This window comes from Balearica regulorum, chromosome 25 (genome assembly GCF_011004875.1).
Source record: "Balearica regulorum gibbericeps isolate bBalReg1 chromosome 25, bBalReg1.pri, whole genome shotgun sequence".
Lineage (NCBI taxonomy): Eukaryota > Metazoa > Chordata > Aves > Gruiformes > Gruidae > Balearica > Balearica regulorum.
The window spans coordinates 5028058-5054712 of record NC_046208.1 but is presented as its reverse complement, the minus strand read 5'-3'; the positions used below and the strand labels follow the sequence as shown (position 1 = coordinate 5054712).

The 26655-nt window shown below is 60.8% G+C and overlaps 1 protein-coding gene across 1 annotated transcript in view; it reads left to right on the top strand.

Moving 5' to 3' along the window:
- Positions 1-26655, top strand: part of GRM4 (glutamate metabotropic receptor 4) — a 50853-nt gene that overhangs the window by 5290 nt on the left and 18908 nt on the right. Inside the window, exons 2-4 of the mRNA XM_075775870.1 lie at positions 3448-4230; positions 12844-13060; positions 24548-24683. Of these exons, the coding sequence (XP_075631985.1) occupies positions 3712-4230; positions 12844-13060; positions 24548-24683 (872 nt within the window). The 5' untranslated portion in view covers positions 3448-3711. The remainder of the gene's footprint in view (positions 1-3447; positions 4231-12843; positions 13061-24547; positions 24684-26655) is intronic.

Genomic DNA, 26655 nt, shown 5'->3' with positions numbered 1-26655 from the left:
CCCTGCAGAGCTGTGCAGACGGAGGAGGAGGGCGGCTCCATCCCCTCGCTGCCCGTAGCACACGGGTAGGGCTGTTCCCCGCTCCACGAGCACCTGCTGTGAGCAGCTGCCTCCCTCCAGATGTGCATCTCCCTCCAGATGTGCAGGACTGGCCTCATGGGAAAAGGGCTCTTTTGGGGAGGTGCAGGAGCCGGGTTCCCTGGGGATGCAGCGGCTGGCCCCGCACCTTGGAGGGAGGATGGGTTTCTCTCCTCCTTGCCCTTGAGCTTTAAGGCCGGGGCTCCTGCCTGCTCACCCAGCCCCAGGCGCTGCCACCCCTCTGGGCAGCACCCCAGGGCTGGGTGCCTCCCCGGCACCGGTGGGACCAACATTTGGGTTGTGCAGGGAGCTGCGGCTTGTGTGCGGCCGTGGGGACGCTTGAGGCAGGTGGAGGGTGACAGGGGGAAGGGGACGCTCGTTTCCTGCCCCTTCCCGACGAGCACTCGGGCCGTTTGCAGCACAGGCTCATCGGGTAATTCAGGCTGCATCTCCCCTAATGATTCAGCGAGGGATTCAAACCAGCTCCCCCCTCCTCTCCCCATTATTTGTGCTTTCTTCTTGCCTGCCGTGATATTTTTACCTTCAGTTCGTTCAGATTATATGATCAAAGGAGGCACAAAGGGGAGAGAACAGAGAGGAAAAAGCTTAAAAGAAGAAAGGGAGAGGCTGTGGACTCTGGGGGCACTGCCAGCTCCACGGGAGCTGCCATGGGCTCGGAGGATTTTCCTCGGAGTGGGTCCACGTGGTGACCCATCGCATCTTCTCTGATGGGCAGAAATATTGCAGGTCCTGGGGCAGGATGCAAGAAATGACCCAATTTCAGCCGGCGTGGGGCTGCGCGGGGGAAGCGGCATGTTTGAACATCTCTGGGGCTCCCCATCGTCTGCCTCCTCGCCCCGGGCAGAGCCCGACCCGCTTCCAGGCTGGAGCAGGAGCCGCTTTCCCCTGCTCCGCTCCAGCTGCCGATGCACGGGATGGCTCTCGCAAAGGAGACGGGACCATGCGGAGGGCTGATCCCCGTCCTTGATCCCCATCCGAGCGGGGCCGCGCTCGCGGGGGCTCTCCCGGCAGCGGGGCGGGCAGGTGTGGTGCTGCAGCACTCCCAAGCTCTGCCTTCTGAAGCAAAGAGCTCGGCACTGGGTAATTCTGGTTGTTTAAAAGCCCCGGCTGTCAGAAACGCTTTGGAGATGGGTCTTCAAGTGGCTCCGATGGGCAGGGACGTGCATAATTTATGGAGGTGAGTTGAGGCAAGGGCCCTCCTGGCTGGGCTGGGGCGGCCGCGGAGCTGGGAACCTCCTCTGCGGTGTAAGGGGGCTCGGCATGGCCGGCTCTGGTGGGCAGCACCCCTCGGGGCCAGCTGAGGATCTGGCCCGGCAGGCACAGGCTCGGATGCTGGGTTCTGCGCTTGAGCTGAGATTAATTTAAGCTGTTTCTTCGGTCTTGCTTTTGCAGCCCATCCTGCTTGGGGAATGCATTTGCCTGCTCGGCTCTCCTCTGCTTTTTTGTGCCTTGCATTAATCATGCGCTGCCCTCGCAGCATCCATCAGCGGCTGCTTGGAGACAGCAGGGACAGGCTGCAGGGGAGAGCCTTCCCCCAGAGGGGAAACTGAGGCAGGGCTCCGCGCTGCTCAGGCAGGGGCAGCTCTGGGGCACGGGGAGGGGAGCAAAGGGCTGTCCTGCAGCGATCTCTGAGCCAAGACTGTGGCAGCACCCTGCGCCCACTCGAGGGGTTCTGTGCTGAAAGTAAAAAAGGTGAAGTGAAGGTGCGGGGGGTGCAGGAGGATGGCGGGAGGTCAGACCCCCCCGGGCTGCCCCCGGCTGTGAGCAGGAGGCTCCTGAGAGGGTACGGGGCTGGGATGGAGCGGCTGGGACGGAGGGGCCGGGCAGAGCCCTCTCTGCTGGCTCTGGAGGAGCTGGTGCCTGCGAGATGCAGTGCGGGAACCGGCGAGCTGGGGCAGGACAGCACTTAGTGAGAGCAGGTGGGGTTTTCCATCTGGTGAAAGGACCAAATCCCCCCCATGCCCCTGACCGAGGGTTAATCGGAACCCAAGGGTGCCTCCCCCTGCACCGCAGGGCTGCTCTTGCGATTGCGGCTTCTCAGGAGAGAACCGTCGGCGATGCCGATGCCCCGTGGCCCTCGGAGGGGTGTTGGGATGTGGATCAGGATGCAGTGTGTGTTCGTGGGCACAGCCTGCGGGCATCGCCCAGGCACCCCTCCCAGCGCCTTCACCACCGGTTTTGCCTCCAGTTTCCCAAGGGACCATTTGTTCCCTCCTTCCTCCCCCGTGGCCTGATGGCTTTTGCAGCCCGATGCTCTCGGCACACAGCCGACCATCATCCTTGCCACTTTTAATTTGAGCGGACCCTTGGGTTGCTTGCCTGGGGCAGCCAGAAAGCCAAACTCCCCCCGCAGCTCAGGCGAGCCCTGGGTGCTGCTGATGTTTGCTGCTGGAAGCTGCTGATAATGGATGCTTGCAAGGAAGCAGCTGCAGGTTCAGAAGTCAGTGGCCCGAAGGAAGAGCAGCAGGAGCAGTAATGCTTAGGGTAGCGATTCAGATCCGTAACGCCGGGTTTAGGCAGTGCCTGGCCATGTCGTGTCCCGCGTAAGACACGGATCAGCTCGGAGCCCGCTCGGTTTGCAGCACGATTGAAAAACCTGTTGGGAAACAGCCCCCAGGTCCTTCGTACCTCCTTGCGTGAGCTCGGTGGGGCAGGGGATGGGGGATGGCTCGTGGCTCTGCCCCCACTGCCTGGCAGACCTGGGAGGAGGCTTGGGAAGATCTTCAGCCTCAGCCCGCTTTGCTGGGGGCAGGAGCTGGTGTCTGGCTGGGCCGTCGACGGGGACAAGGAAGGGGCAGGTGGGCGCAGCAGGGGATGCTCAGGAGAGGAGGGGACTGGCCGCAGAGGGGCTGTTTAAAGAGCAGGTTTCTCCCCAGATCAGCTCAGGGTCTAAATCGAGCTTGGCTGTAAGGTGGCTGCCTGGTTCCCGTGCCTGGCCTGCCCCGGGCAGGAGGGATGCTCTGGAGTGGGTGGGGACCAGGGCTGTGGGGGCATGCGGGGTTTGCCCCCCTCTGAGCGCTGTCTTGGGGCCTGTCCCACCCTGGCAGCTCCCTGAGGAGGGGACGGGATGGGACGGGTCCTTGGGCCAACCTCCAGCCCCAAGCTGGCCACCGACCTGGTCGCGCTCCTTGGGGCAGAGCGAGCCGGGGGCCCCTGCACCTGATGCCGTTGGGGCTGAGCCAAAGCTGCTGGCGTGAATCAAAAACCAAGTGAATCCCAAATCTTTCTTTTGCAATAACCCCCAGTGTTCGTTTCTGCTGGGCTCGCTGATGAAAGCTCAGAGTAGCTGATGTCCTCTTCATGCTCCTGCTTAATTTTCTCTCTCTCTCCTGTTCCCCTTCTCTCAAGGACTCTGGAGGAAGGACCAGAAGCTTTGCTCGGGCTCGCATCGCCGCCGCCGCCTCCTCTGCCCAGTGTAGCCATGCAGACCCCAGTGCTCTCCTGCAGCCCAGCCACCTGCTGCTCCCGGGGCGCCGGCATCACCGACGAGAGCCGCTGACGGTGCCGTGAGCGGGAGCCCGCCGGGAGCCATGCTGCCCGCCCGTGCCAGCCTCGCTCCCTGACTGCCGCCGGGTTTTGGGCCGCGAGCTCAGCTCCAGCACGGCTTTGGCGATGAGCGCGGGTTGTTTTTGCATGGAGCGTCTCTCCTTCTGCCTCCTCCTGAGTGCCTGGAGCTGGGGGTGGGCGCCCGGGGGTGCCGCCAAGCCCAAGGGCCAGGGCTACCCGCACATGAACTCCATCCGCATCGACGGGGACATCACGCTCGGGGGGCTCTTCCCTGTGCACGGCCGGGGCGCGGAGGGCAAAGCCTGTGGGGAGCTGAAGAAGGAGAAGGGCATCCATCGCCTGGAGGCCATGCTCTTCGCCCTGGACCGCATCAACAACGACCCCGACCTGCTCCCCAACATCACCCTGGGCGCCCGCATCCTGGACACGTGCTCGCGGGACACGCACGCCCTGGAGCAGTCGCTGACCTTTGTGCAAGCCCTCATCGAGAAGGACAGCACCGAGGTACGCTGCGTCAACGGCGGCCCCCCCATCATCACCAAGCCGGAGCGGGTGGTCGGTGTCATCGGTGCCTCGGGCAGCTCCGTCTCCATCATGGTGGCCAACATCCTGCGGCTCTTCAAGGTAAGGCTTGGCGAAGGTAAAAATACCCACCCTGCGAAATCACCGTGGGTGTTTTTGCAGTGTTTCTCCACGTGTGCCTCTTCCTCCACGGCTGGGGGTTGGCAGGAGCCGGTGTCTTTAAAACCCTTCTCCTGCCTCCCCCGGGTCCCCGGGGATCCCTTCCTCTATCCCCCGCTGGTGACGACACTTTTAGCAGGAGGATTTTTACCTCTTCTCCCCCGGCTTCGTGCCGAGGGGGGATGCTGACGCTCCTGGCGTCAGCGGGGCTGCGGGAGAGAGGTCGCCTTGCGGGGGGTGGACGGGGAGTTGTGCTGAGGATGGGTGTGGGGTGGGATGACTCGGGCTGGAAGGGACCGTGGGGGGCTCAGCCCGTGCCCCCCGGGGCCATCTCTGGGGTCAGACCAGGTTGCTCGTGGTGGATTTGAGAACCCCTGAGGCTGGAGAGGCTGCAGCCTCCCTGGGGGCTCCCCAGGGGTTTCTGGGGTGCAGCCCTCGCCCCCCTCCCCAGCTGTTACTCGAGAGGGCTTAGCAGAAGCGGTGTCACCTGGGGGGTGAGCCCGGGGGGACCCTGGCCATCCTGCTCAGCACCCTGGGTGTAAGATACACTTTGCCATCGTAGAAGACGCCCTGGGCACCTCCCTGCCTGTGGCTGTCACCTACAGACTAATGCTCTCGCCTTGCCTGCCTGCAAGCGGCTGGTCGTCGGGGGCATTTCAGTGCAGCCCACCCTGACCCCCTTATGGGGGTGGCTCCCTGAGGGGTGTGGGTTATAGCCCCAAAACGCAAGGTCACACCTGAGCCAAACGGCGGGGGAGCCGCAGGGTTGCTGCGGTCGCTGCTGGGATGGAGGCGGCTGTCGCGACGGGGTGCAAGGACGGCCGTGCCCGCTCTGTGCTCCAGCCCAGGGGACATCAGCCGGGCTGGGGACACTTGTCCCGTGCTGCCGGCCCTGGGCGTGCGGGGGGAACGGGGCGCTCAGGGCTGCAGCGGAACGAGGGCTGGTTGTCTCTCCCGCTGTCAGTGCCAGCCGCAGGAAAGCCGAGGAGTTTATAATTACTTTCCTCCTCGCTGTGCATTTATTTATCCGCATCAACGTCCCTGGGCTAGAGAGAGTGTTTGAACAAGAGCCCCCTCCGCAGCAAACAGCAGGGAGAAATGTAAATACACTGCGCGCCCCGTGGCGTGGGAGCCCTGTGTTGCCCCCGGAGTGGGGTCCCAGCTCCGTCTCCCCTTCCAGCACCCCGAAACCCCTCGGTTCTGCAGGGCTGATGCCGTTTTCCTTTTTCTCTCCCCCCACAACCTCTTTCTCTGCCGGCCCGGCATGCTGAGAGTGCCGGGTGCCCTCCTGGGAGGGCTGGAAGCTGTTAGTGAAGACGGAAAAAACAGATTGCTGATGGAGTTTGATTTTTCTGGGTCCCTTTTTTTAAAGTGTGTTAATGTTCCAGGCGACGAGTGAGAGGGCTATTCAATAATTAAAATAATATAAATTAGAGGGAGCGGGAGGAACTTAAAAGCTATTTGCCGAGACAAAAAAGATTGAATGCTTGCTTCGGAGAGGAGGAGGGAGGCAGGCAGGCACTGGGAAAGCAGGCAGGAGAGTGACAGGCAGGGCAGTGGGGGTACCTACATCCTTTCTAGGCTGGGTTTGGGGTTTTTTTTTACCCTTTCTCCTCCAGTTTTGATCCTTGGGCAAGGCAGCCTTGACCTGTGCAGGGAGGGTGTCACCGTGCACCACCTGCACCCCAGCCCTGCACCTGGGCATGGGTGCCGCAGTGGCTCGGGGAGGGCACCCATGCAACTTTAAAATCCAGAGGTGATCTCAGCCCAAGGTGCGGGTGAGGAGGTGCAAATCTGTGGCTGGGCAGAGGATGGAGACCTCCAAACGCCTGGGAGGGGAGGATGCACGACGAGCTCAACCCTTCCTCGAGAGCCAGGAATGCCTGTGTGTGGGTGAGGGGGTGTGCATGCGGGTGGGTGCGGAGTGGGTGCGCTCCCCGGCGGTCCCTGGCACCGGGATGTGGTTCCCACGGGACGTTGGGTCTCACGTTCCTGCAGCGGCGAGGGCTCGGGGGGCTTGTGGGGGTGGCTCTTCCCCCCTGCCATGACCTGAGAGCTGCTGCCACTCTTTGTTATTCAAATAGTGGGTTTATGGCAGGGACATGCTTAAAATGAAAATAAGGCAACTTCCATTTCACGCCGCCGCTGACCTTTAAGCGCCGGTGACTTCGCTCTGAGGTTCAGCAAAGCGTTTGCCTTCCCAGGCGCCGCTGCGCAGGCGGTTGCCTTTGCCCGTTCCCTCGGGAATGACACTCGTGCCGGAGCCGGAGCTCTGCCTCCTGCCTTGGCCTTGCGGCACCGCTGCCCGCGTCCCGCGCCAGGAGCCCTCGGCGCTCCCCCAGCAAGGGGATGCTGGTGTAACGGGGAGCCAGAACGGGGGGATCCGCTCCCGATGCTGGGGAAGCGCCGGGGATGGGGATGCCTGCCCTGGATGGGGCTCGGCGCAGTCTCCCTGTGGGCAGCTGGTGGGGGGGACCGTGGGGGTATTTCAAGTGTCCTCTAAGTACTTTGGTTCTTAGACCCCTGAAGTGGTTCTCCGGGAGGGTTGTAGCACATCCAGCGAGCGGCGCAGGCACAAAAGCAATTAGAAAGTCCAACAAGGTGAGGAGCAAACAGCTTCCCCCCGCCCGCCCCAGCGCCTGGCTGTGCGCTCGCACCCGAGGGGTTGCAGGCTGGAGCCGTCCCCTCCCTTTGCCCAGCCGCCCTCGCCCCGCTCCAGCAGCGGTAGGTGGGTCGCAGCAGGGCTGCATCCTGCTGGGCGCTTGCAGCGGTGCTGCGGAGCCCTCGCTGGGAGGGGGTCACAGCAGCCCTCCCCCCCCCCAGTTTACGCCCCGGAGCTCAGAGCTCCCCCCTTCTCCACTCCCCACCCCGCGTTCCTGCCCCGGGATGCCGCCGTCCCCCTCCGTGGTCCCTCGTCCCACCCCACGCTCCCCTCCCTGCTCCATCCCCGCCGCCCTCCTGCACAGCCCGCCAGCCCTCCCCCACCGGCGGTGAGCCTTGCCCCTCCCTGCCAGGGGTTTTGTCGCTCCCGCGCCACATAAATAAATAACGTGTCCTTCGTTAGATGCCACTGCCTAATTAAAGCTGTACATCAGTGGAACAACTTGCAGATGCGGCATCCTCTGTCCAAGCCGGTTTCATCACTCCTCGCAGCTCAGCCTGCAGAAAAACCTTCCCCCAGATCCCCGGTCTCGGCTCCTTGCGATAGCATCTCTCTGGCGTCACTGCGAGAGCTTTCTGGCACGCTCCAGCTCCTTCCCACCCCTTTCTGCTGGCTTTTCAGCCCCAGCTCTACCCCATTTCTCCCAAACCACCACAGCAATCGTGGTGTGAAAGGAACCAGGTCCATCCTCTGCAAATGTGATCCCCGAAAAGCTGTGTCAGGGTCTGGGGTGCATTTTTCAACCCCATCCAGAAAGAGCTTGAGTGCTCAGCCGGGGTGAGGAGCATCCCTGGTGAGAGGATGGACTCGACACGTGCTGGACACTTTGAGGTGGTTGTTTTCTTCGTGGCAGTGAGCGCAGCAGCTCTTTTTAGCACAGGGGTGTTGTACAGCATGAATAATTCACCTAATGGAGGATGCTGCCCATTGCGTGCGTGGCGGGAGCTGGGGATGCTCCGCACCTGCAGGCACGCGAGGTTTTGCTGCCTGGAGCCGGGCTGTTGTGGCTGGAGAGGTGTGGAGCTGGATCAGGCCCCCGGTGCTGAGCCCCCCAGGCTTGTGGCTGTTCCCCACCACGGGGGATGGCCCGAGGCTTTGGGGGTGGTGGGGTGGGATGGAAGCTGTGTTCGGCACCACGCTTCCCCACTTAGCGGGTGAATAACCTTCATGAAGCCGGGAAGGTGGAAATCGGCCGGGGGACGCTCTGATTAATCACCCGCTCCTGCCGCTTCCTTTCCTTGTTCCCCACTGGGTTTATTAAAACAAATTGCAGCTGCCTGGCTCCCCCGGGCTGCCCCGGTCCCGCAGCCCCCGGCCACGGCGGCTCCACCCTCGGTCCCTGGGTGAGGAGGAGCGGGAGGCCGAAGGCAGAGGGGATGGCAGGTCCGGCAAGGAGCACGCTGACGGGCAGCATCCACGGCGCTCTGCACCCCGCGCTTTGCTCTGGGCTGGGAGCTGGTTTATTGGCAAAAGGGATGCAACCCTCCTCTGGCATCACTGGGGTTTCCTGCTGGAGCTGTCTCCCAGCACGGGAACAGGATCCACGGGCAGTTAGGAAAAAGTGTTGGTTTTCCTCGCTGGTTTTACATCTGCCCCCAGCACCCCTGAATGAGCCGTCTCCTTTCAGCATGAGCCCGTGCCGGGGCTGGCCGGCAGATCCTCCCGCAGTGCCGCGCTTCCCGGCGCTTTCCGACTTGACAGGAGCCGGATTTATTGAGGGGACCAGGCAATCCGTGCCCGGCCAGTGTCAGCCCCGGCGTCGGAGCTGCCTGATTTACACGCTGACTTTAACAGGCCGTGGCACAGGAGCGGGCAGGTCAGGGACTCCATTGCTGCCTGCCCCGAGCTGTGTCCCCTCGAGCCTGGCTGTCGTGTGTCACCCCGGAGCGGCTGCCTTTTGGTGGCACCGGAGCTGGGAAATGGAGGAATTTCTTACCGGCTCCACGTCATGTCGGTGCCGCGTGATGCCCGAGTGATTTGCCTGCTCTGTGCAGTAGGAGCAGTTCCCCTCGTTTTCAGCTGGGGAAACTGAGGCACGGAGACCTGGTAAGCAGCCCAGGGTCTGCGGGGGTGCGGGATCTCTATCGCTCTCTGAGGAGATGCCGAGGGCTGGATCCTGTCTTGGTGCTGGGCCTGATCCTGTGGCCCTGGGGAAGGGGCAGTGGGATGGGGGCTGCAGCTCGCTCTGCTCTGATGACGAGGGCTGACCGGCCCCACTCAGCCCCTCGCTCCTCCAGCCCCTGCGGTGCTTTACGCTCTCCCTAATTAAAAGCTGCCGTCCAAATGGCTCGATGATGGAAATTCTAATTAAATCAATTCCATCTTGTCGGTGAACCAGAGGTTTGCATAAGATATGCATGAAATTAATAATTATGGTTAGGGAATTAGCCGCTCCCGACCCCATCTCCGGCGTGGGGGGGCTGGTGCCAGGAGCAGCGGGGTGGGTGCGGCAGCCCCTTCTCGTGGGGATGCTCCTGACCGGCGTGCGCGGCTCTGGCTGTGCAATGGCCCGTTTGTTTTTTCGGCTCCTTTCCTTGTGGCTGCTCAGGCTGATGTTCAGATTAATGGTTTAAGTTGGAGCGTCGCAGCCCCGCAAACCTCGCCTGCGGCTGCTCTGAAATCGCTGCCTTTGCCTAATTCTCCCCAATCTGGAGGGGACTCTGTCCACCACCGGTGGAGAAAATGCTGCACCAGCTTGTAAGCCGGTGGTAATGAAATGGGTGTGAAATCCAGGTGTGTTTGTGGTGCCTTTGAGGTTGATCACACTGGTCCATTGACCCAGGGGTTGGGGGGAGCAGGATGACACCCCCCGCCCCGGCTCCTTACCCTGAGGGACATTTCTCCAGGTTGGGGTGCTTCTGGATGATGCTGGCTCTGGGTTTTGGTTCAAAAAAAGGGAGGAAGGAGGTTTTACCCCCTGCCCTGGGGTCACTCCCCACTCTTGATGGGACAAGGGAGCCTTGGGGTGCAGCAGAGCTGGTCCTGCTGATTTCCCCACCAGCACCACGGTATTTATCCCAGGCTGGCGATGAGCCACCCAGGTACCGCCGGAGCCCAAATACATAGCTGAGATAAGTTTCCAGCTCCCCCTCCCCACCACATCGTCCTTCTTTCTAAGAACCTTGAATTCCCTGCCTGCATTTTGCTTTTATGGACCTAAAAGGACTTTTGTCTTTTATCTGAGAAAATAGCTGGTGCTGGGAGTTGGGCTATTGTAGACCAGGAGATCAAAAAGGCAGAGGGGGAAAAAGGCAGAAGTAGTCTATGAAACGGTCATTTGGGAACTGGTGTTTTATTTTCACTTCCATCCAAGGCAGAGGAGCGAAAGAGAAAAGCTCTTTCCATTTGTTTATTAAAATGCAGCTTCCAGCTGGTGGCCTGTAGATCAACAGGTATTTTCTAGGCTTCGTTTTGCAGCAGGGGTTTGGGCAGGGTGGGCAGCCCGGGGGGTTAAATCCCGGTGTGCCCCGGCCATCCGAGCTTGGATGGGAATAGCTGGGAAGTCTCCATCACCAGTGCCCTGCTGAGGAGCCAAGGGTCTATTCAAACTAAACCACAGAGAAAAAAATAATTGGGAGAGGATCCCCTGGAAAGGCAGGATTGCATCCCTGCCCCCAAATCTCCTTTGACGTGGGCACTGCTGCCTTCCATGCCTGCTTGCCCTCGTCGCACGGGCACGCTGCAGGCATCGCCCCCGCCCCAAGCCCCCGTGTCCATCCTTTGGCCAGCACCGCTGGAGGCAAGGCAGGGCGCAGGCAAGGGGAGCAGGCGCGGAGCAGCCCCCCCGTTCCCTCCCCAGGATGAGTGATTGCCAGACGAGCGCCTTGCCTGCTGAGCAGAATTTTAATCGAGTCTCATGCACCGGCTCCCGGTCACAGATACCCAATGAGCAGATCACAGCCCCTCGGAAAGGAGCACAAAGCAGATTGTCACAGAGTGTAATCCTATTTGTGCCTTGATAAAGGTTCCTTCCTCTCCCTCTCCCGCTCCTTCTCCATCTCTCCCTTTTTTTCATCTTATATTTTGCAGGTAGGTAGAAGGGTGGCTGCTCCTTTCCAGGGGCCTTTTAGCATTCAGGTGGAGTCGTGGGTTTATAACACCGGTATTGCATTTAATAGAGAGAGAGGGGAGTGGAAGAGGGGAAAATAATGGAGAAACAAAGGAGAAACTGCGAGATGCAGCCTGGGAGCAGGAGCGGAGGGGGATGGAGTGGGTCGGGAGGGTCTGTGGGGTGACTGCTGTGCGAGTCTCCCCGTCCTTGGGATGCCACTGCCCAGCCAGGCTCCCAGCAAGGTGCCTTGCTCTTACAACACAAACTAGGATTCCCACAGACCCCAAACCTCCCCCCATCCCCTCCAAGCCCACCCAGGTGTCTCAGCTGCTGGGAATTGGCTGATCGCTCCACGGGGAGTGGTGATGGGTGAGGCCAAAGGCAGCCGGAGCTGATCTGGGCACCCCGCACGACTCGGGTGCTGCTGAGCTGGGGAATCACCGGGATCCATTGCCGTCCCCCGCGGCTCTGGCAGTGTTCGTGCTCCTGCAAGCTGCGACTACTGAATTGTTCCTAAACTGGATCAGAGGGAGCAGGAGAGGGGAAAAGTCCTCTAAGAGCTGGGGATTGCTGCTCTGCGCCTGTTTGCCCCCGAGGCAGGGGGTGGTTGGGCATCGGCGATGCCCTGGGCTGTTCCTCCTCCCTGTGCTCTGTCCTGTCCGTAAACGGCGTCTGCGGGAAGGTGAGATGGCCGCGGGTGGCCGGACCCTTCCCCCGGCTGTGCCGGTGCCGGGTAGGGCTGTCGCCGTCTCCGCAGCGCTGTAGGCACAGCAAGGATGTCCCGTGGCAGCTGGAGCTCCAGCCCCTGCAATTATATCGCCGCTGCAATTAAAACCTCGCCCAGGCACCGGGCAGGGCTCTGCCAGCCCTTGCGATGTGCGGGGGGGCGTCGGGCTGCACCCGGGAGAGGTGCGTGTCCCTGGCTGCGTGCGGGACGGGGGGTGATGGATGGGGCTGCCGGGGTGTTCGGTATGTCTTTGCTAGGGAGCTTCACGCTAGTGGGGAGAACCTGGGCTTGGTAATTTAATAAGCCTTTTCCATCTTTGAGATAAATTAACATCTGTGGTGTGTTTTGGAGATGTGAAGTGCTGTATAAGTGTTAAGCATCGCATGATCCTCCGGTGCTAAATCATTCTAATGTACTGTGCGAGGTGCAGCAGCTCTGGTTCATTTAAAGTGGTTATTTATGGCTTGGGTGGACAGGACCTGGTGGGGTGGGATCGGCTCTGTCCTTCCTGGGGCGGGAAGCCAAGGGGAGACCTTAGCAGACCTCTCCAAAGGGAGGTCTGTCGGGGCAGGAGCATGCTTTGCTCTTCGGCCTCTCCCATTCTGGGCACGTCTGATGGTTGGGAAACCCTTCTGGGTCCTGCTGGGTGTCCCTGAGCTTCAGGTGGTCCCCGAGCCCCGACATCTCCAGGGGCCGGGCCAGCCTGTGTGGCCAAGGGTTGGTACCTGCTTCCCCTGGATGGTGCTGGTCCCCTTCGCCCAGGCAGCATCAGGAGGGCGCAGAGGAGACGCGTGTGGGGTGGTTTTGTGTCTCTTGTGCCCAGTTATGGATGGAAGTTACGAGATCAAAGCCTTTGGGTTGCCACCAAGACCCAGTAAAGCTGATCACCTTCCAATTTCTGGTCTGCCCTCTGTGAGTTTGCTGGTCCAGGGTGCTGTGGAGCATCCCACGTCTGTCTGGTGGCACGTGCCCCCACCTGACCCGTAGCCTTCCTTGATTTCCACCTCCCCCTCTTCCAGCGCGGGGCTTTGGGAGGATGGGCAAGGTGAGGGCATTGCAGTGGGGTGGAGATCACCTCTTTCTCCTGATGCTTTGTCTCTCCCCGCTCCACCCCAGATCCCCCAGATCAGCTATGCCTCCACTGCGCCGGACCTGAGCGACAACAGCCGCTATGACTTCTTCTCCCGCGTCGTCCCGTCCGACACCTACCAGGCTCAAGCCATGGTGGACATCGTCAAAGCCCTCAAGTGGAACTACGTCTCCACCTTGGCCTCTGAGGGCAGCTATGGCGAAAGCGGCGTGGAGGCCTTCATCCAGAAGTCCAGGGAGGACGGTGAGTGGGTTTCCCCCGGGATGGGGGCTCGACGTGGGTTTCGGAGCAGCTGGGGCTGGAGGAGAAAAGGCAATGGATGGGGAGGGAGGGGTGGGGATGGTTGGGCGGCTTGGCCTGAGCTGGGATGTGGTTGCGGTGCGTGAGCAGGGGTGGATGGCATGGTTTGGGGGACGGTCCCTGGGCGATGCGGGTTTTGGGGCTGCCCTGCTGATTGCAAGGACGTGGTGTCCAGCAAGGATCCAAGCTCTCCAGCAAGGATCAGGACCAGCAATCCCAAGCTGCTCCACAGGGCAGGCTGCTTTATTGCTGCCAGCTCCTTTCAGAGAGCATCTCGAGATCCCGTTCCCTGCTCACCGGGAGACCTCAGATCCGCTGAGCCAGTGGCTGCCGAGCCGGTCTAACCCCCTCCCTCGGCGGCCGAGCCACAGAGCTGGGCGCGTTCCAGAAGAAAAGGCTTTTACAAATGCTCCCAGGTTTTAACAGAAAATGAAGTTGGCACCAACAAATGCTTCGCCCAATTTTAGTGGAATTATCCCCGAGGGCAGATGCTTTAACTTGTCTATAGGCTTTGGACAGGCAGAAAGTCCGTGCTCAGCAAAACTCTTTGGGAGGATTTGTCTGGAGCCAGAAAGCGTTTTGCTGATGGGAGTGCTGGGATGCTTAAGGGGGATTAGCAGCCTCAGGAGCGGTGGAGGAGCTCGTGGGTACCCACTGGTGGCCGAGCATCGATGCCAGGACCAGCTGGGACGGTGGGGACCCCCGGGTGTTGCTGTCGTGGGTACCCGAAGCCGCCCTGAGACCCCGCGGAGGGACCGGCACAGACCAGGGTCCCTCCTCGCTCCGGCATTGCTTCGCCTCCGCAGCATCACGTGCGAGGGGCGAGACGGGAGCTAAAGAGTGTTTTCCGAGGCAGTTAACCCCCTGCAGCGCGCGGGCTGCTGCCTATTGCTGGCTTAACTGTATCTGAATGGCACATTAAATTCTGGCAAAATCGGTGGGACACCAGCCTGTCTGGAGCTAGTCAAACTGTGTTATGGCCTTATAAATGGATAAAGGGAATAAAAACTTCTAGGTGACGAGCTCCTAATCAAAGCCCTATAAATAGGAACAGCGTTAATTCTGTCTCTCGCGCGCGCCCTGGCACTGGGAACCGGCTGTGCTTTTAATATGCAGAGAAACCCATCTGGGGATTCAACCTGGAATCTGCTCTTCAGGATTTTAACTTGAAAAGCAGAATATTTTCACGGGGCTGCGGTTTATGCAAGGAGGAGCGTGTGGGGATGCTTCGGAGTAGGCAGGTGCGATGCTCGTTGCGTGGCTGGGCGCGGGACGTGCTGCCTGCGTGCCCCGCGACGGGGATGCGGGAGCGCGCGGTGCCGGGGTGCCCGCGCTGAGCTGGGCTCGTGGCTGCGAGGGGACACGTGGGGCGGCGGGTGGGAAGGTGCCGTTGGGTATGTGAGGGGCCCGACAGCTCGGGGGGAGCGGGATGGGGTGTCCCACGGGAGGAAGGGCTGCGAGCTCAGGGCTGCGTCTATGGCTCTGTTAACAGCCGCGCCGCCAACTCTGCCGGGGTTTTAAATGGGAACAGCAGCCTCGTCTGGCTAGCGGGGATAACGAGGTTCTGTCTGACTACGGGAGGAATAAGGCACAGCAGCCTTTTGGGGGGGTGAGGGGGAATTTTGCATTATCTTAAGCATTTTTGCACCCAAAAAGGGAGTTTCCTTGCCTGCCTCGGGTCGGCAGGTCCTGCCCCACGGGGTGCTGGGGCAGGGCCGATGGGACCGCTGGGTGACGTGGGGAGGTGACCGTAACGCTGGGTTAAGCAGCTCCGTTAGCCCGTGCCTGGCCCTGTTGCGCTCTTACCCTGCAGCAGCCGTGGCCGGAGGATGCTCTGCCGCCCCGTCCGTGGCCGCTGCTCCCCGGGGCCCGGGCGCCGGCTGCACGTGGCTGGGAGGAGCGGGTTGATGCACGGGCACGATTCGACCCACGCTCCTCCTCCATTAAGCACCAGTAAGGAGCGGTTGTCGTGACTGGTGGTCCCACTGCAGCACGAGCACTTCTTCTTTGAGATACCTGTGGTTACTGCGAATTCATATAACCAGATGGTTAATGATATGACGGCGTAATTGCAGAGTAAACGAGTGTACATGGAGTCGAAATGCACGCGTATTAATCCAGGGCTGAGGCAGTCCTGTAATTTGTGTACCACGTAACCCGACGATTATGTGCATTAGTGATAATTTAGTTATCAAAAAGCATAATTCCACTGTAATTGCGGTATAACAGCGGCGTAAGTGCAGCCCGTGCGTTATCAGCAGTAACGCTGCTTCCCTGCTCGCGCTGCAGGAATATGTTTATTTATAAGAGCCGTCGTACACCAGCCGGAGCGCGGGGCCCCGGGGAAGCGGCTCTCGCTTGGTGCCTGGGTGGGCTCCGAGCTGCTCCCTGAAGCATCTCCCCTGGGAGGGGGTGCCGGGGGCCGGCCTCGCTCCGTCGCCACGAGGGCAGCTCCGCAGCCCTGAGCGCAGAGCGCTTGGACCAAGAATGTGCTTTTTCTCTTTTTTTTTTTTTTTTCTTCTTTATTTTTTAATTTGAAAACCTCCCAGCCTTGTCCCCTGTGGTGGCAGCTGCAAGGCTGGAGGAAGAGCCGGGCTGTGCCTGCTTCGCCTTGCCGCCTTTCCCCATGAACAGGGACAGCTCCGCTGACACCAAAAGGCTTTACACCAGCGCAGAGCTGCTGGGAACGGGTGAAGGATCCGTCCCCTTCTTTTCTAGCCTGTTTGTATACGCCTGGCTCTCATTTGCACCTCTCCAGCAGTGTAAGGGGTCCTGTGGTTTATTGCGGCTTCAGGGAGCCTCCAGCCTGCCGGAGCGATGTGCAAGGGCTGTTGGTCGACTCGGGATCCGGCCTCTGCGCCGGGATTGCCAGCAGTTTGTCAGGCGGCGGAGTTTACCCGTCCTGGGGTATTTACGCTGGGGAAAGGGCCAGCCCCTGCCCCTGCGGGGGATCCCCCCAGCCCTGGGATCAGGGCGAGCATCTCCCCGCTCTCCTCCCGAACAGCGCTCCGCTTCATTTTTCATGCCAAGCCTGAGCCTTCAGAGTCGGTTTTTATTTCCGTCAGGCAATAATGCTCATTGCTGTAGTTAGCAGTTAGCATTCAAGCTGTTTGCTTTCTGATGCATTATCAACTTGACCTTCAGTTTCAATTTTTAGCAAAGCCTCATGTTAAAGCCTTCGCTGTCGCAGTGGAAAGCATTTCTGCTCAAGGCGCAAACCGACCCCCTCCGCCGGTGGGGGGAGAAGGAACTCGCCCTGGGGACAAGCTGTTCTTGGAGCAGGGGCTGGCTGTGGGCTACCGAGACAGACTCACCTGGGAGAGAAATTATGTTTTATATATTGCAATTACTCTGGCAATTACGCTGCTGGCCCCTGGCAATTGCTGGTGGTTGCACTGACGGCCGGACAGTCCTTAATCACTAGAGTGATGGTTTTTTGGGCGCTAGCATTGCAGCGATGTTAAGTCTGCAAAGGATGAATTTTCTTTGGCCATTTCTAAGTGGTTTAAGTGCTCCCCCAAAGCATCCTGCAAAGGCAGTGGGTGTCAGCCGTATTTACACCTCAGCACCGAGGTGCACGGCAGGGCCAGCAGCGGGGTGTCCCCAGTGTCCCCATCTCCTCTTGTACAGCATCTCCCCCCGACCCGCGGCATCCTTTCGGTGGATGGACAGATCCGCGCACAATCCTTTGGCTCTGCGTGCATTGACATCTCCGCTGTCGCCGAGCTCTTGGAGATGAAGTATTAGATTTATGTTTATGTAATTTAGCTGGTGAGCATGGCATGTTATGCCATGCGTCGCAATGTGCAGCGCTCGGTTTTGTAAAGAGGGTAATCTTTCCAGCCAAATGCAAGACTCCTTAGTCATGTGTCTGGATCAATTTTACACTGTCATTTCCCCCCTCGATTGTTTTATCCTTCGCTGAGTTTTCTATATTTTTAGTTAAGAGGCTGATACATATTTGTGATGCATTTGTTCATCCCCATGTGACATTCATGGCTGTGTCTCTCTGGTTTTAGCTGGGTTCATTACTTTTGGTTCATGCATCAGGATGTCACCCCAAAAAAACCCGCTCCCAAGTCTTAAGGCATAAGTAAGCATCGAATACGACTTTGCAGCAGAGTTGTATGTGCAGCCCTGGAGGTCACTAATCCTGGTTATTTGCTGGCCCTGGGGATCGTCCCGTCCCGCGCCCTGCATGGGACAGCCGGGATGGACGGGAGGATGGTGCTGGTGGGTACCAGCCTCCGGTACCTCCCGGTGCTGTTTGCAGGGAGTTCCCCCCCCCCCAGCACAGCGTGCAGGAGTTACAGCGAGTGACCTTCAGCCCCGCGACAGCGAGGTGTGAGGAGCGGGAGGGCAGAGCAGGGCTGGCAATCCGGCTCCCTCTCGTCCCCGAGGACGGCTGTTCTCGTGCAGTCAGCACTCGATGGCTGCGGCTCACCGGAGGGCTGCTACTTGCTGCCAGCGTCTCGGCTCCCCGGCCAAATCCTCCCATTCAGCAGCCGGCACAGAACCGGGCACTTTTTCATGGCACGATGCCGAAAGCCCGAAGGGTGTCCGCTCTGCGGGAAGGCTGGATTTTGGGTGAATCTGGTCCTGCAGGTGTTTTCTGGCCAATAACACCGGGGGTGGTGGCAGCTCTTTTCCCTGCAGGGCTCGAAGGGAGCATCCCCGAGCAGGTCCTTCACAACGTGGCTCAGGAAGGGTCCCTGGCACCCAGGGGCCAAAATCATGGTTAAACCCATACCCTGAGTTTCTGTGCTGGTCTCTGTCATCCCACCCCCCTGGACAAAAATCAGTGCCAGCTCTTGCTGGATGCGGCACCTCTTCGTGCTGGATGGGGCAGCTGGAGGGGATGGGTCTGGTCACCGAGGCTCTGCTGCCATCGCCACTTTGGGTCCTGAAACTCTTACAGGCTCCTTGGAGGCAGAAACCACATTTCCTGGGTTATTTTCCTATTTGCTTCCTCTATGCTTCTTTTCTTTTTGCTCCTGTCCAAACCGTGTACCCCAATGCAGCCCGAAGGGAAGTGTGCCTCAGTTTCCCCACCTAAAAGCCTTCCCTGCCCTCGAGCTGTTTGCTGGTGGATGCAGAGTGTCCTGCGGGCTGGGACTGGGGAGAGCCAGAGCTGGACTGGGGCTGCTGGGCTGGGAAAATGCTCCCGCCAGCCCCGGGTCTCGCTCCGTTTGCTGGCTGAAACCTGCCTGTAAATAATGCTGCGCTCGGCTCCTAACGCCGCTCCTTGTTTCACGTCTTGCAGCGCTGCCTTTGTGCGGTGGAAGCGGGGAGGGAGGCGAGCGGGGCTGGACACGGAGGAGCTATTAGTTGTGGTCCAGGCTGGTGCCGGGCTCTGGCCTGGAGCCCAAACCTGGGCTTTGGGGGCACCTGAGGCAATATTTAATATTTTCGGTGTGTGTTGGGGGGTGCCCGTGGGCTGGTGACCCGGGAGATGCTGGTGGCTCCGGGGAGCTCCCGGCGAGGTCTGGTCTGAGACGGGGTGAGGTGGGAGATGCTGCCCTGGGGGGTCGGTGGAGAACGTGTTTTTCATGGTGTGGGCATGGGTTAGGAGGGATAGCTAAATTATGGTGATAAATGAAGGGAAAAGTTGTCTGTGCTTTCGGGACTCGTCTGGCACTTCAAGCCCCAGCTCCTGGAGTCATGTGATGGATCTGGGTCTCTGCTGCAGAGAATAAACTCAAGCCCCTGACTGCAGAGTGATGCTCCCTTTGCCGAGAGTAGATGGGGGAAAGACTGGAAAATCTTGCTGTAAACCTCCCCAAAAATCCCTGAGTCTCCTGCCCCTTCCTGGCTCAGGGCTGGAGCAGCGTGAGGGGGAAGGAGACGCAGCCCAAGGGCAGCTCGCCCGCAGAAGGGCTGCAGGAGCTGGGGGGGACTCGCCCGAGTCCCTGATTAGGTCTTTAGCAGAAGATCCTTCCCATGGACACAGTCTGTGGGGATATTACCTGAGTGAGAAACTTGAATTTCCGGGTCCCTGACATCCCACGCAAGGCCCTAGGTTTGAGCTGAAGACTTGCTTTTTTCCCCCCCTTTTTTTCCCCATTGCAAATTCATTAATTACTGATTTAGCTTGGCAATGCAGGCAGTTGAAAAGCAAGCGCAAATTGCTCGGATTCATAATGTCTGATGAGATTTCAAAACACTGAAGAGCAGCATTTGAGCCGGTTCCAAGGACGAGGCAGGTGGCAAGTGCCAGGAGCCTCTGGCGATGGGGACGCGTGACGCAGAGCCCAGGGCACGCAAGGAGGGACCCGCCAGCCCCGAATGGGACCAGGCTGCAAAACCCCGGGGCTGAGGGCCCTGCCGTCGCTCCCCGCTTTGTATTGCCAGGAGGGAAGGGGCGAGGTGCCCACCTTGCAGTGAAGTGCAGGAGTCTGTGAGCCGAGACCCGGCTGCACCAGGGGATGCGTTGGGGCTGGTTCCGGGTGACGAGGCAGGTCGGTGTCCCCAGCACACCCGAGCTGGTAGCGGAGGCGCTTTGCCAGCAGCGGGACCGGGACTCGCGGGATATTGCAGCCTTCGCGCCGGATAACCCGGGTATTGCTCTCATTAGGGCTGTGCCACAACAAAGGAGGGATTAGAGCCGTGTGTGGTGGGACCGGGGCGGCTCGTGGTGCTGCTGTTCTCCCCGGGCGTGTGCCGTGGCCCGGGCTGGTTCCCCGTCACGCCGCTCTCCCCAGCCCGGCTCCGGTGCGGTCCTCAGGGGATGTAGGGAGCCTTCCCCAAATTGCAAAGCCACTTGTTGCTGCAGTGTTGAGGATGGATGGACGGACGGACGGGTGGGTGGGCAGACAGATGGACGGACGGTGCAAGCCCTTGCCCTGCGCAGTGCATCCCGTGCTCCGTGGTTAGACCGAAGCGTGCGGGTCTGGTGATGGCACGGGAGCTTTGCCTCTGCGAGGGCACAGAGCGTGTCCCTGATGACTTCTCCTCTAATGAGTCGGTTCCTGGAGGCTTTGAAGTGACATGAATAATGAATCCCGGGGCAGCGGAGCAGCCAGCCGCTCACCAATTAAGACTCTGGGCGTGGGAATCTCATTTAAATGGCCGGGGTTAGGAAGGGGAGCCCAGGAGCACGCAGGGGAGCTGCGCAGGTGCCGCTGGGCTGTGCAGAGACCGATCCCCTTCTCAGGGTGCCCAGGGCCGCCCCGAGAGCACATTGCAGCGGCGGGGACACGCGCGTCGCTGTTCCCAGCACGGCTGAGCCGGGCGCCCCTTCTCCGAGGCGCCAGGCCCGTGCGCACCCGGGGATCGGCAGCCGCCGGCTCGGTGGGGAGCCCCGGCAGAGCGCTCCCTGATTGATGGCGTACGTTAGCGACAGCAAAAGCTTATTATCTACCTGCAATCAAGAGGGCACTTCAGCGTCACGCTTCCCGGAGCAGCTGCGCTCCCACCGCGCCCGTAATGGCGCAGATTAAACCCTGACCTGTGTTTGACAACACGCATTAACCCCACCTTAATGAGGAGAGTCCCCGAGGCCCCCGCAGAGCCGCAGGGATGTGGGGGGAGGCTGAGATCCCGCCGGGCTGGGGGGATGCCGGCGGGACGGATATGGCCACGCGCTCGAGGATGGGGCAGGCGGCGGGTTCTCTGCCCGGAGCGGGGTGAGACGCTCACAGACAAGCTTTGCATGGCCGCGGTGGGTGCACGGGGCTGTTGGGTGGCACTGGGTGCAGACCCTCGTGGTTTTGCCCGCAGGGCTGAGGTGGGACACGGGTGCGGACACGTCCCCGCTGTCCTGGCCCTCCTGGCAGGAGGGGGGGTTGTTTGCTGGGGGACGAGCCCCGTGGCCAACCCTTCCCTTTGCAGAGCCGCTCTTGCTGCACATCCCGGTGCACGGGACAGGTTCCCTCCTGCCCTGACGAGCATCTGTGCCGAGACCCGTCCGTGTGGGACGGGGCGGCCGCTGCTTATTAATGGGGTGGGTTTGTTATGGCAGGCGGCAGAGAAAGGGCTGCAAGTGGCAGCGCTGGGCACGCTTGGCCACCTCCCGTAATTACATCCCCACCCTGTCGGTCTCCACTTCCCTGGATGCGGGCTGCTGAATATTTCATCCTCTGCTCTTCCCAGCAGCCTCCCCGTGAAGCTGCTGGCTCTGTCATGGTGTGACCAGGCTGCCACCGCTGTGGGGGCCCGGGCCAGGAGCCAAAAGCAGCTCTGGGTGCTCCCGGACCCTGGGGCTGCAGCTCTGGTGCCTGGTTGCTGCCTTGGCCCACGGGAGGTTTGGAAATGGACTCAAGTTGGGCTTTCACGGCTGTTTCTCGCTGCAAGCACCCTGCGCTGCCATCCGTCAGCGACGGCGTGCACGGGATCTCATCTGAGCATCCTTAAATCGGGCACCTGTCCCCAGCAGCTCGCTGTGGGATGCTGTCCCCGTTCTGGAGGCTTCCCCACTATTCCTGCTCCAGTTTGGCCCTTTCCCAAAGCTGGAGGAGGAAAGGGGTCCCCGTTCCTCACCTCCTGCCTCCTCCCAGAGTCAGACCCTGGCCCGAGTCAGGAGCGATGCTGCGCCGTCCTGCCGGAGGAGGGAGAGCAGCTGCCTCCTCCCCATCGCTGCTGCCTCCTCGCTTTGATTTCTTGCTTTAAAGGAGCGTTTTGACTAAATGGATTTTTCTGCGAAGACAGTAGCAGCATCGCGTGGCAAATCCCCCTGCCCGCTGCAGCGCCCGGGGGCCATGAATAATGCAGGCGCTGAGAGCCCGAGCTGCTGGAGGTGAGCAGGGCTGCCCCGAAACGTGCAGCTCTGCCCACCCCAGCCACTTTCCCCTGACCCCCCGACCTCTTTTTTTCATTATTAAGAAGATTTCATTAATTAAGAAGATAAAAAAGGTTAAGCAGTGGTGCCAGCATCAGTGCATGTGCTGGAGGAGGGTGCTGCGGGAAGGTGGGGGTCCCAGACCCCCCGAGGGCTTTTAGCTGGGCTCGGTTTGTGGCATTTTGAAGATGTGGAGAGCCCCGATGAGCTGCAGCAAACCACGCAGGTGGTGCAGCCGGGGGTTGCAGACCCCCGTGTCCATCCTCGGGGCAGTTTTCTCCCAGCACCCAGCCGCTTTTCTGGGTCTCCGTCCCCGCTTGCCCCCCACCGCTGGCCTGGCCGCCTCCTGCTTGCCTGCTCTGCCTCTCCAGCCACTGAGTTAATAGGGTCCTCATTACGTCCTAATTGCCTGTATCCCTTTTTTTGTTACATTCCTCGTTAGTTTGATTTAACGGAGCTGCCGAGTAACTCGGTCATTTCTGAATTGCCATCGATTTAGTCTCCTTTTATTTATTTATGGGCCCGTCTCCTCTTGCCACGCATACAAGACGATGGTCCCCACCACGAGCTCGCCCAGGGCCGCTGGCTGCCCCTGCGGGGTTTATCCTCCCCCTGCGAGCTTGCTTTTGCTGAGCATCCTCCAGGCCAGGGTCCCGTTACCCAGCGGGGTGGGCAGAGCCGGCACGGGGCAGCCACGGGATGCCGGGGATGCTCAGAGCCGCTGCTCGGGGCGAGGGAGTGAAACGCAGCGGGAGGACCCCAGCGCGAAGCCTTGCTGGGGGCCTGGGAAAGTCTCGAAGCTGGGTTTGCTCTGCTGGGAAGGGGCCGGTGCTGCAGCTGCCGCGTGTCCCCGTGCCACGCGCTCGTGAGCACCCACGTGTGCAGGGGCACACATCGCGATGGGGCACGCGGCACGGTGCGTTCCTTCCCGTGCTCACACGAGCCCGGAGCAGAGCACGGACGGCACGGGAGCCTCGCCGCGTTGGTGCTCAGTGGCACGTGGGCGTGCGCTTGTGCCAACCCCGAGCTGTCACTCGCGTGTGCACGCGCCCACCCAACTCTGCGCCGGGGCTTTTGGAAGGTTCTTGTGTTTGCAAACTGCTGCTTTTGTTGGATTTTCTCCTTTTATCGCCATGGAAACTGTAATTAAGCTGCACGGGCTCCTTAGCCGGGGCCATCGTCTCTGGCGGCGCAGGCGGTGCCACCCTGGCCTGGCCGGGACCGAGCGGTGACCGGGGCTGAGCACCCCCCGGGCAGGGACGTGCCATCCTGCCGGTGCTGCCTGCTGCTGCCTGGCTGATCTGTCTGTCCGGGAGTCTGTTTATCCAACTCCCTCCTCCCCATCCATCTGGCTCCCCATATGGGAAACAAACAGTAAATTGGCCCAATTTCTTACCATAGGGAGAAAAAAAAAGAAAAAAAAAGAAGAAAACCCCCCTCTCCGTGGCTGGGCTGCAGGGCGCTGGGGGCAGGCGATGCTGCCCCGGCCAGCGGGTGTTTGCTGGGGGATGCTGTTACCCTCATCCCTGCAACCTCCCGTGCCGCATGCTCAGCACCCATCCGTTCCCCCCATCGTCAGGCCAAATTACCCCAATTTTCCTCCAGCCCTACGGGAGGGAGCGAACCCTCCCGTCCCCGGGGGCTCTGCCTCGGTGCCTGTCCCCATCCCGTCCTCTCCAGGGCCGTAAGCTGGGAAATCTCTCCCTCCACCGTGTGCTAATTACGCTGACCTTTGCTTAAGCGGGGATCTTTCAGTGGCAGGCGAGGTATCAGCCGTGTCATTTACTATGCAAATTGAGACCATCAATTACATCCAGAAGGTCCCGCAATGTTTAATTTTCTCTCCCATCTCTCTTTTTATTGGCATCTGCAAAAATGCAGGAGCAGGAGGGCTCTGGCTTTTCGGAGCTGGAGGCTGGGAGCCCAGCAGCCATGTGTGGGGCCTCTTCCAATTACCAGGTTCCCCTTGTCTCTTTTAATTTTAATTAGCTGCTTTTGCAGTCGCCCTGTGGAAGGCTGGGCTGGGAGCTTGGCTGGTGCCGCAGGATGGGAATAAAACCCTTTGCAGGGCCAGGCTGCTGTCTGGGGGCGAAGGGATTGCACCGGGGCTGCGGCCCGTCGTCTCCTCTTCCCACGGGCTGTTTTTGCCGGTATCTGACCATCGGACCTGCGGAGCCCTTTGCCAAACCCGGTCCTGGGCTGGGGAGGGGCTGGTGCTCAGAGCTGGCTGGAACGCCCCGTCCGAGCCGGCGGGATGGGGCTGCGCGTCTGTCGGGGGGCCGGGGCACGATGCGGTGGTGGCTCGAGATGGCGGGCGCTAAGCGGAACGGGTGGAAGGCAGAGATGAGCTACGGGGACCGGAGGGAAGGCGGCACAGGAGGGCTGAGCTGGGAGGGAGAGGGGGGGTGAAGGCAGCGACCGCGGAGAGGAGGCGTAAGGGGAGGGCTGGGGGGTCTGGGGGGCTGGATGGTGGCCGGGGGGCTCTGGGGGCGGTGGGCTGGGGAGATGGCGCGGTGCTGAGCCCCTCAGCGGGTGGGAACGCAGGTGAGCTGGGGAGCCCCCCGTTTGCTGTTGTGGGGCTGGGAGAGGGGCTGTGCCCGGGGCGGGGGGGGGATTCGCGGGGTGTCTCAGTGCCGGGGCTCCCTCTGCCGCAGGGGGGGTGTGCGTGGCACAGTCTGTCAAGATCCCACGGGAGCCCAAGCCGGGAGAGTTCGACAAGATCATCCGCCGCCTCCTGGAGACCTCCCACGCGCGGGCCGTCATCATCTTCGCTAACGAAGACGATATCAGGTGCGGAGAGGCTGGCCGGGCCAGGGGTGGGACGCGCTGCAGGGCACCGCACCGAGCCCGACGTGCGCTCTGTGCACGCTGCTGGCCGGGGCGCGAGGCGCGGGACGCTGACGGCGGGAGCTGGGCAACAGGAGCCAGCCGTGTCTGCGGCGTGGCACGCGTGTGTCTGCGGCGTGGCACGCGTGTGCAGTGTGCATGCGTGTCTGCAGTGTGGCACAGGTGTGTGTCTGCAGCGTGCGTGTGTCTGCAGCGTGGCACACGCGTGCCTGCGTAGCTGCCTTTGCAGCGCGGCACGGGCACGGCTGCAGCAGGGACCCACCAGAGCTGCCTTCAGCCTGGCCGCCTGGCACGCTGCTGCCGTCAAAGCGCAGCGACACAGAGCTCAAAGGAGGAAAAATCGGCTTTCCGTTGGCTGCGGAAACCCCTGCCGTCATGATCCGGCTGCTTCACGCTGCTCACGAGTGGGTCCGAGCTGGCGTGGGGCCTCGCTGAGCACCGGCCGTGGCAGGATCCAGGTGCCGGTTCTGCTTTGCTGTGCAGCCTCAGCCCCCGGCGTGGGAGAGGAGCGGGTCCAGGTCCGGGGGGGCCTTTCAGGACCCCCCCCCGTTGCTGCCTCACGTGCCCGGTGGGACTGCGGACGCAGCCACACTTCGAGGTGATGAGATGCTCTGCAGGCGAAGCGACGTCTTGCAGCTCCTGTTGTTTATGGAGCAGAATGATTCACATGGAGCTACCCCTGATTTCCTAAGTATCTAATTTATTAATCAGCAAACATTATGTAAATGTGGGTAAACTGCGATTTTAAATCAGTTTACATCAGATGTGCGAACGCGCCAAGTTTCTTTTTTCCTTCCTTAATAGAAATGTCTGCAAATCTGACATTTATGCGGGTGTGTGGTGAGAAACAGGGGATTTACCTCGCTGTGTAAATGGCAAGCCCCATTAACTGGGGTTTGTAACCATTTACCCATCCAAGTAGGATTACATCCCGTGAACAGTGGTTTACACCCCCCGCCTCGTGCCGGGTAAGCGTGGGTTTAGCCCGGGCACGGAGACTGCCGTGATCCCGACCCTCGTGCCAGCTGCGGAGCCTGGAAGAGGGTGTGCTGCCTCTCCCGGAACGCACGGGGCCACGCTGCCGAGCAATGGGGATGGTTGTTGCTGGAATTTCTGCCTCAGATCAGGTGTAAATCATCGATCTCCCAGGAACGTCCTCGATTTGCCCCCGGGGAGATCCTGCCCTGCGTGAGGACCGCGGGCAGCTGCAGATGCTGCCTGTGCTGGGAGCAGGACGTGGGCTTTGCCGTTCTCCCTGCGGCAGGATGCGCCCGGAGCTCGGGGCAACTGGGATGAGCACGGAGCAGCCGGCACGGCTCCCCGGCTGCTTGCCGGCCCCGCGGCTCCCAGAGCACGCCTGCCTCTTCCCGTCTCGTCTCCGCTCTCTGCTCGATTTGTAAGGGTTTTTTCCTTATTCTGCATTTTAAACCCCATCTGGACTTGAAGTGATCAGGTCCTGACGGCGGGGGGTGAGTCACCAACCTGCCCCCTCGCTGCACGGGCAGACGGGGAGATGAAGCCGCCCTGGGCCCCGCTCCCGTGGGGCTGGGGACCCGCACAAGCCCCAGGGGCACAGCGAGCCCTGGGAGAAAGGAGCCCTCAGGGTCAGACCCGGGAAAGCTTCCATCCACCTACGAGGATTTTCTGAACTGGCTGGCACCGGTGGAGCGTGCAAGCGTGTGCGTGTCTGGCCACGATGAGGGATGCTCAGCAGGATGGATGGCATCTCCGGCTCCCTGGTGCTGCCCAGTTGAGCCCAGCAGAGCCCAGTTTAGCTCTAGCCTGGGCCCTGGCAGCACTGGCTGGCTCTGTCCCACGGCTTGCAATGCTGATCGGAGCTGAAGGCACACGCACGCTCTCCAGTGCTGCTGCTTTTCCTGCCTGCTGTGGCATAACCTGATTTTTTTTTTCCCCA